This window comes from Aplysia californica, unplaced genomic scaffold, assembly GCF_000002075.1.
Source record: "Aplysia californica isolate F4 #8 unplaced genomic scaffold, AplCal3.0 scaffold00165, whole genome shotgun sequence".
Lineage (NCBI taxonomy): Eukaryota > Metazoa > Mollusca > Gastropoda > Aplysiida > Aplysiidae > Aplysia > Aplysia californica.
The window spans coordinates 785895-795151 of record NW_004797435.1 but is presented as its reverse complement, the minus strand read 5'-3'; the positions used below and the strand labels follow the sequence as shown (position 1 = coordinate 795151).

At 42.0% G+C, this 9257-nt stretch overlaps 1 protein-coding gene across 1 annotated transcript in view; it reads left to right on the top strand.

Moving 5' to 3' along the window:
* Positions 1–740: 740 nt before the first annotated feature.
* LOC101860893 (protein kintoun) overlaps positions 741–9257 on the top strand; it is a 25793-nt gene continuing 17276 nt past the window's right edge. The window contains exon 1 of the mRNA XM_005097858.3: positions 741–2386. Coding sequence (XP_005097915.2) covers positions 749–2386 — 1638 coding nt within the window. The 5' untranslated portion in view covers positions 741–748. The remainder of the gene's footprint in view (positions 2387–9257) is intronic.

Sequence of the window (9257 nt, the reverse complement as noted above, 5' to 3'; positions counted from 1 at the left end):
AAATTTAAAAAAAAATAAATAAATAAATAAATAAACAAACAAAAAACAAACAAAAATTAAATTAAAAGAAAGATGTTAGTTTTAGTTTTACTAAGAGTTTTACGGCACTCGCAACTGCATAAGGTCATGTGAGCACCAGAAGATTAGAGGTGTTACAAGAGAGTAACAAACATAAAAAAGAATAAGGGGAGATATGGACATAGATGTTTGATAAGAAAGAATGAGCAAACCACACCAGAGCACCCGCCAACCACCCACAAAGAAAGATGAGAATTATTGATGCTGTATTAGTTGTTGTTTTTTTTAACAGGTCTGCGTTTTGTACTCGTTTAAGTATTTCCGATATCCTCGTAACAAATGGGAGGTTCTAGTTTTAAATAATTTTATGAAACGTGTTTTCAGGGATTTTAAAACATTTAACAATCTAGCTTTAATTAAAAACGCCAAGTTATGAGAGCGAGGCATGAACATTAACTTTAATTTTTGTATCGATATTTATAGTCATGTCCATAGTGAGCCAATTTCCTATGCTACAAGTTTATCTACATTAGTTGTACTGGATCTTTGAGTGAACCAAGAAGTTGGAGTGACCTGTCACTTATTGGAAGAATCACAGATCATTGAATAGTCAGAATAGTAACCAGTGACGCCAATAACTGGGCCCTGGGCTTGGGTAGTACAAGGGAAATAACTACTAAAAGACTAGGGGAAATATTCGAGAGCGATCTCCCTTTGAACCGGACAACGCATGCGTCACTACGGTGTTTGCATTCCAAACAACATGGCTTCTGATAGAACTTTCGAAGACTTGGACCTAAGTCAAGACGAAATGAAGCGTCTTGGCGAAGCGCTTAAAGATGAAAAATTTAGGAAAATGCTCGTTGAGTATGCGGAAGAAATTTCTGACCCAGAAAACCGACGCAAGGCGGAAGAAGAAATTGCAATGATGGAAAGCGAAAGAGGTATGAATGTGCAATTTATTCACCCACAACCGGGTTATGTTATGAAGACAACAGTCGATGGTTCCACAAAAGCATTCATTAATATCTGCCAAAATGATAAAGTCGAAAAGCCAAAGGCCAAAAGGGAAACTGGGCCTGATGGTAAAAGTGGGATGATGTGGCAAATTCCACATTCCTTCGCGCCACCAAAAGAAGACAGAGACAATGCAAAAAAACAGTGTCAAGTCTTCGATGTTGTGTTTCACCCTGACACATTTAGAATGGCCACAACAAATGCTCGTTTTAAGAAACTAGTGGAGGACACTGCAGTTGATGGAATAGAACGTCAGTTTAATGTAACATTGGACAGGAAAAATATCAAATACCCCAAAATGAAGTTTAAGGGCACACCAACTGCCACTATCATAAGAGAGAGAAAATCAGATGCAGAGCAAAACCCCATTGATCCAGATAATATTGTTAATCAGATGCCTTATCCATATGACAATAAGACCTCTGCTGAAAAAGCTAAAAGCAATGAGGAAAAGGGAAATCAGAAAAATGCTGTGATTTCAAATGGTGTGTCGAAGAAAGAGGAAACATTCACTGAACCCAGGTACACAATAACACACAGATCAGAGTTGGATATGAGTGAGTATAGGAATGCCCCTGATGCAAAGCCTTCAACACGACCAAAGGCGCTTGTCGTCAAAATCGAGTTACCTCTCCTCAAGTCTGCAGCACAGGCCAGTCTGGACATCTTTGAGAAAAGATTACTTTTGGAGTCTGTTTCTCCTGCTGCTTACAAGCTTGACCTTGCTCTTCCGTTTCCTGTCAATGATGATGAGGGGAGTGCGAAATTTGACAAGTCAAAACGAACATTGACGGTAACCCTACCTGTGATTGCGGAGAAAACTCCTTCATTACCATTTGGAGACAGTGAGGCAACTGACGGACAGCAAACCTCAGAAGTGATTGAAAATGAAGGGCCACCTTTAATAGAAGTCCTCTCAGATGCAGGGGAAGTTGATTACATTGTGGAAAACGGAGTTGTGGAACATGATTCCCAAAAGGATAAACTTGACAATGAGAAAAGGCCAAACTTTCCTCAAAATGTCAAGTGGAGCTTGCCTGAGTACCAGTATTCACAAGATAATGAGACTGTTTCTTTTGTTCTTAAAGTGCAGAGTGTAGAAGAGCAATGGATTCAAACGTTTTACCCACAAAGCACAGTTGCTGTCATTCAGTTCATGTCAATGGGGGCTGGCTGCTTCCCTGTCTACTACAGCTTGTACATCGAGTTTCCTGACAGCTGCAAGGTCTCCTCTAAGCACTGCACTGTGGACACCAGTGATGACAACCTCGTCTTTGTTATCCTCAAGGAAAAGAACTGCAGAGGCCTATGGGACTGCTTCAAAGTTGGAGTTGATGACACCAACCTACAGGTAAAATATACTTCATTTTGAATTAAATACGTCTTTTCAAGAACTGTCTCAGTTTTAGACCGCTTGCATGTAGAGGTAACACTCATGACTCGAGCACTTAAAAACTTTTCAATTGAATACATTTCTACCAGTCTCATTTTATTGATAATGCAGTTCACCTTGTTGTAAATTGTAGTCACTTTGCGTTAGCGGGTGGTTGGCGGGTGCTCTGGTGTGGTTTGCTCCTTCTTTCCTATCAAACATCTATCTTCTTTATCTCCCCTTTTTCTTTTTTATATTTGTTACTCTCTTGTAACACCTCTAATCTTCTGGCACTCTTATGACCTTATGCAGTTGCGAGTGCCGTAAAACCTCCACTAAAACTAAAACTAAACTTTGCATTGAATGAAATCAGATCAAGCAAGCTTTCAGGGCATTAATCCTGTCTTTTTCATTCTTCTGCTGGCATAGGGAAGACATGGGCCCCCAAAACAGAATGAGAATGTTTGGATCCAAAAAATGTTTTTCAACTTGATGCATGTTTGTTTCCAGTTATTTGAGTATCTGATAAGAATCGATAACACTTGATTTTTATTTTCATCACTTTGAGAGGAACTTTCAGATAGGGATCCTCCTCAAAAGTGTGCACCTTTTCTTTAAATTAGCCCATGTGACCTTAATAGTAATTAAAATGTCAAGTTTTGTTGTGCTCCCAATCTTCTCTCCTTTCAAACCCTATACTTTGATCAAAAGTAATTTTCTGGCAGCTAAGCTGTGATGCAGGACACAGGACTCCTCTATTAGTCAAGTTTGTATTGTCTTGGACAAAATTAATCTTCATTCACTAAAAATAGTATAGTAATAGTAGTAACAATAATAGCTTAATTTCCCACTCAGCAGCAAGCTCTCTGTGCTTAAAATATTAATAAATAATCTTTAATATTGCCCCAGCAGACCTGATAGCATTCTGAAACAAATCTCAACTTTCTGGGAAGCATACAGTGCCAGCTGCCATTTTATAGACACTTAAGCACTAATTTACTGACAAAATCTTACGCAGTCTATGGCCGGGTACCCATTCCCACCTGGGTGAAGTGAGGAAAATTTGTGTAAAGTGCCTTTCCCAAGCACACAACATCTGGCCTGAGTTTGAACCCCCAAGCCCACAACCTCACGATTATGTGCTTGATAGCATAACGACTAGACTACCAAGGCCACAGACTACCGACATACATGTATCATTAATGAGAATGCTGCGTGGTATAGAATCTACAATAGTTTATTATAATATAATCACAGCAGTTGTTTTCTTTCCGTTCGACAGTCTGTTTGTATTTTACAAAACCTCGTCCTCTTTCTGACCCCACTTTTTTATCATAGTAACAGAGCAGATACATATTTACTTTCCCTCTTTGACTGTGCATGTCATCCGATCCTTAAAAAGTAGTGCTCACTCTCATATTATTCATATTCCATTTCATGTTCGTTCCCCATGTTTGTCCACAGAGTTACATGTTATGTATTATTTATTATTAATTTGTGAGGGAGAAAAGGAAAGAAAGAGAGAAAAAGGCAAAATATGTCAATATCAATAGTGGGAAATGAGCACACGGATGTATAATATTTTATAACTTATTTAAGAAGTCACACCTCAACCCAGCGATCGTGCGTGACTGTGGCTGGTATTGACCCGCTCGGAACATAAGTGGGGTATGCTTGTCGTGTTGTTGAAATAATGGTGTTACACGTGGGACGGCGTGCTAAAGCCGTGTTGAGGGGGGGGGGGGGAATCATTGTTTGTGAGAGCTTATCAATATCAGACGTGGTTACGCCAGGTAGAGACAGTTGATTGAAGGTCAAGGCCGTGTCGTCTTGTCACATGGGCGTGGTAGTGGGTGCTCTTCTTTTCTTGTGGCCGTTTTCGTGCCAACACAGTAACTGGGTTATAGAATAAAACAGCAGCAGCAGCAACAGCAACGAAAACTATAATAACTTCCTTGGAGATGATTATGGTATTCTGATCTTGTTTACTTTTTACTCATCTCCATAGTAGGAATATTGTTTCTCCCCATTTTAACCTCCCTTGCAGCTACAATCAACTCAGGTCGTCTGTCTTTTAAGAATGTCTCCGATCTTTTTAAATCGTCATCAGTCTTCATAGCCTACTACTACTACGTTAGCGTAATTGAGATGATTTCACCTCGAATGCTTCTGAGGACGGTTGTCTGCTGTACCGTAGTGGTTGTTATGAGGGATCACACTCCCTCGATTATACCCCATGTCATATCTGCGCCATTTTATCACCCCCCACAATTATTTCTAGACTGTCGCTAAATGATTTGTGGGTGTTGTCATCCCCACCCCCCACCCCCCCCAATCCCATCCCCATAGAGTACAAAAATGTATTATCTCATCAAAATATCTTGATCTCATAGCATAACAAAATGAGTAGGTTTATGTGTGTCTGAATGGGGGATGGGGCGTAGATCTAATCTGTGTTTGCAACTCTGTTTTTGTTTTGTTTTTTGTTTGTTTTTGTTTTTTAATGAGCTAATGTTGAACGCGAGAAGATGCAATGCTCGTTATATTGGCGTGCCTTTGCATTGGATGCATTCGTTTGACGCAAGCTATCGCAGCGATTTCACCGATCGGAAGTCGAAAGAGTCCGTCTGTAATGCGTGTCTGTGTTGTGGTTAGATCGTTTTGTCCTTGGGTAGGCGTCTTGTCTCGGGGCCAAGCCGGAGCTTGCGTTGAGTCAGGGTAAGGTCAAGGTTACACGTGTTTACCTCAGAGATGTGCAGTGCACTGAATGGGGTTAGGCCGCGTGCCGCAACATTCTGGTGTTCGTCACCTCCAGCGTCTTATAATAAATAATGGGTGGCTGGTGGGGTGCCTTCAGTCCAGTCTATTTCTTTCTTTGTTGTTGTTGTTGTTGTTTTTTTATGTGGCTGTTTACGCCCCGACTGTCGACTCGGTATAGATCATTAAGGAGGTGGGCTTCGGCCATGACTACAACGACCAACCCTGGCTATAGAGTGGTTGGAGGGCGCCATTGGTAGATCATACTTGTTTACTTTCCCCTCTACTGTTTCTGTCTCTCTGTCTTTTTCCCAACACTAAATCACCATTATTGTGTCGATGTGCTTCTCTTTACTCGAATAAACGAATAAACAAACTCGGGTTGAAAGGAATACAACATCCCAGCAAAAAGACCGAGGTACTCGATAATGATATTATTCTCCTCCAGAAGAATCGAACTCTGATCTCCTGCGTGCTACTACAATGCCCCTAACTGGTACGCCACAGAATTAAATGTCCGTACGTACGTGTGTAACTATGTCCTTACCGGTTACAATGTATCTTATTTCAGCGGGATAAACTTGGAAAAATAGACCGAAGTAAAGTCCATCAGCTTGCCCGGCAAAGCTGTGATTCCTCTTCCATTTACGCGGGTAGTGTGAGGACATCTTTGATAGACGCGTGCTTCTTTTTCTTGCTTGGTTGTTTCTGTCCCGTATTGGTTACCGTTCCCATGCTCTACATGGCCATTGTCGTGCCTGTACCGAGGTGCTGGCGTTGTTACAATTACATTTACACGTACCCCTCGGTCAGTACGGTTGCTTCTTTTTACTCCAGCTGGTACACACCGTCTTTACGCCAACAACTCCTAAATAACTTGTTTTCCGCTTAGCTCCCCTTGGGATGTGTTGTTTGGTTGTTGTTGTTGTTTTTTGTTTTTTTTTGGGGGGGGATTCGTTGTTGCTATCATTCATATTATTATGAAGGTGGAGCGCACGGTCCTATCGTAGGACAGTGTTCTGAGAGGAAAGACTGCTCATGAAAGGACGGGGAAGTTTGGGCCATGACGGATTCGTCCCCAACCTCACAGTAAGTGCGTTCCTACTTTGCTGCTGTGTGCATCCCAGGTGACACTGTCAGTGCTAGCGAATGTGTCCCCGGTGACACTGTCAGTGCTAGTGTGTCCCATGTGACACTGTCAGTGCTAGCGAATGTGTCCCAGGTGACACTGTCAGTGCTAGCGAATGTGTCCTAGGTGACACTGTCAGGGCTGGCGAATGTGTGTCAGGTGACACTGTCAGTGCTAGTGTGTCCCCGGTGACACTGTCAGTGCTAGCGAGTGTCTACCCTAGCTGAGATTGTCAGTGGTAGTGAGTGTCACTGTTTCTGTTGTTGAAAGGGGTGCAAATGGTTTAAGTGCAGTGTCCTGTGTGAATGTGTGTGTGTATTTGTTTGTGTGTGCGCCTGCGTTTGTGTGTTTTTCCCACACGGTTCTTCTGATTTTCTATGAGTATTAATGACTACGACTTTATACTGCAGGCAAATCTTATCAGGGACTTTGGGAGTGCACTCCACGCACTAGGACGAAACGCACAACCTGTGTGTGTGTGTGTGTGTGTGTGTGTGTGTGTGTGTGTGTGTGTGTGTGTGTGTGTGTTTGTGTGTGTGTCGGGAGGAAAGGGAGGGGGGGGTGACGATGGGTGGTCGAGACTACCGCGAAAAACAATAACAAGACCATGCGTGAACAATCAGAAAGTCCTTGGAAAAAATAAGGAATTTTGCGTAAACAACGATGTTATGTGACGCTTGTTTGTATTTCTTCAGCTGAGGGTCTGCAATTCAACCAGGGGAAGGAACTCGACTTCAGCGAGTCTCAGAAACGTACGTTGTGGGGATCAGTTATGGAACACATTTCGGTGTCGATGTCTGTGGTGTAAATGTTAGTGTTTGACCCAGTACCGTTGCTCGCAGAAGACTTGAGTTTGCTCTCCATCGAGGGGACGTTTGTTTTATTGAGCATTTCCCTCTTAGGGTGCCTTATATATTCCCCTCAGCGCCCGGAGTAGCTGTCAGATGCAGGATTTTGTTTTGTTTGTTTGAGTAAAGAAAAGCACATCGACACAATAATAGTCATTTGGTGCTGGGGAAAAAGCAAGGTATAGACAGACAGGAGCAGCAGAGGGGAAAGTAAAGAAGTCGGACCTACTCGTCGTGGCCTGGGAATTATTTTGTTCAAAGTGCACTCTATAGTTAATTGTGCACTTTGGACAAAACTGTTCTGAGGCGACACAGTGGCGCCCTCCAACCACCCACAATGCTGAGTCGAAGTAGCCCACTTCTTAAATTGTGTCGATGGAGATGTAAAATGAAAATTGTAGCTATTTATTGCAAGAAAGTAGACCTTAAACACTGGGCAGCGTGCAAGTTTGAAAACCACAAGTTCAGCGAAACTGCCGTGCGTAGCCCTGATCCTAGCCTAACGCCGACGGTAGCGGATTCATTGAACAGGGGTCGCGTCCCCGAGACCCACGTGGTTTCCCGGAGCTAACCAAAATAGAATGTTCGCGAGTCGGCGTATTGTCGGCTGATGACTTGGGAGACACGGATTCGTTGTTGTTCGCCAGCCGCACAAGGGAGGGCTGGTGGAGCACCCATTTCTGCATGAACCGGATTTTCCTGCGCCCCTCTGCAAATTACCGGTTTAAATCATGAAATGAACTTGTTTTCGAAAATCAGATATTACTACTTATAATTACAAAGTTCTATCTGACATTTTTCGGAGTTTTGAATTACTATAAGACCATGGGGCCAGAATACAATTTTTTTCTGCTCTATGAAAATTTAAAGATTATTCGGAGTCCTTATCAATATATCATTCAAAGAATTGCATTCGACAAAGCTTAACATGTGAATTTCAAAATGTGTCAAATTTATCAAAATTAGGTACTGAAGCAGTTACCACTTTGTAAATGTAAGGTAGCGTTATGTCAGTGGTGTATAATAATATGGATGTAATAAACCGAATCGATCAATAACGCTGATAAATCATGGGGTTTGTAATTTTGGTCCAGTGTTTCAGTACTCACTACACTGAGGAATAGAGAACATTTTGACAAAGCACGTGCTTAGCAATCAGATGTATTCTTTTAACAACTCAGAACATCTCTTTTTGCTCTTGCCTCTTTTCAATACCGTTACGGCAACGCAACTACCATACCCTTTCTCTTACTATTATAAAGTATAAGGGTCATTCCTTTACAACGGGTCCTTAGAGGGGAGGGGGAGCAACAATTCGGTTAATGTTTTTTTTATTCGGATCTCACCCGGTTCTGGGGTAAAAAGATTCGTTGTTGTTGTTGGAAGGCGACCGCGTGGAGAAGGAATCTTCCTCGTTCACAACAGGCTTGTGCAATCATCTCATAACATTGCAAGCGTTAATGTCAAGCAGAACCGTCTCGGAACGTAAAGTTTTATTTCAAACGAGCTAATCTCATTCTGTCTTGCCGCACAGTGATCATTGCATGTTTGTTTTTTTAAACTAGATCTAGATATTTGTGCTCGGAGGCTGAAATCTATCGACTACAATATCTCGAGTCAAGCAAGCCAGCGAGAAAAACAACAACAAAACATTGAGTGACCTGCCTGAACTGTCGTGACATAATTCTGATTTTTTTTAAAATCCGACTTGTTCAATTATAATTAAAGTTGTGTTCAGTTTGCTGCTGCTGTTGTTATTTCTAGCCTGGGAGTTCTTTCATACAACTGCCTTCCCGTTACGATTTCTAGCTGACAAGAAGTGTCTTTGATACTTGAAATTAACTTGAATCCGCACCAACATTCTAGATCTAGAATCTAGAGATCTAGATCTAGATCTAGATCTAATTGTGTGTGACAGGACGTAAAACAGTTTGTTTGTGCTGTTGTGTTTGTGCTGTCTGCAAAGTTGATAGACTGTATATCCGCACCAAGCACGCTGCAGACTTTTTACTTACCCAGGACAATATCTCGTAAGTATTTGTGGAGACTTGTGTCATGTTTTTCTGATCCTTTTCTAACTCTGAGCTTCCTGCTCCTCCCCCTCCTCCTCCTCCTG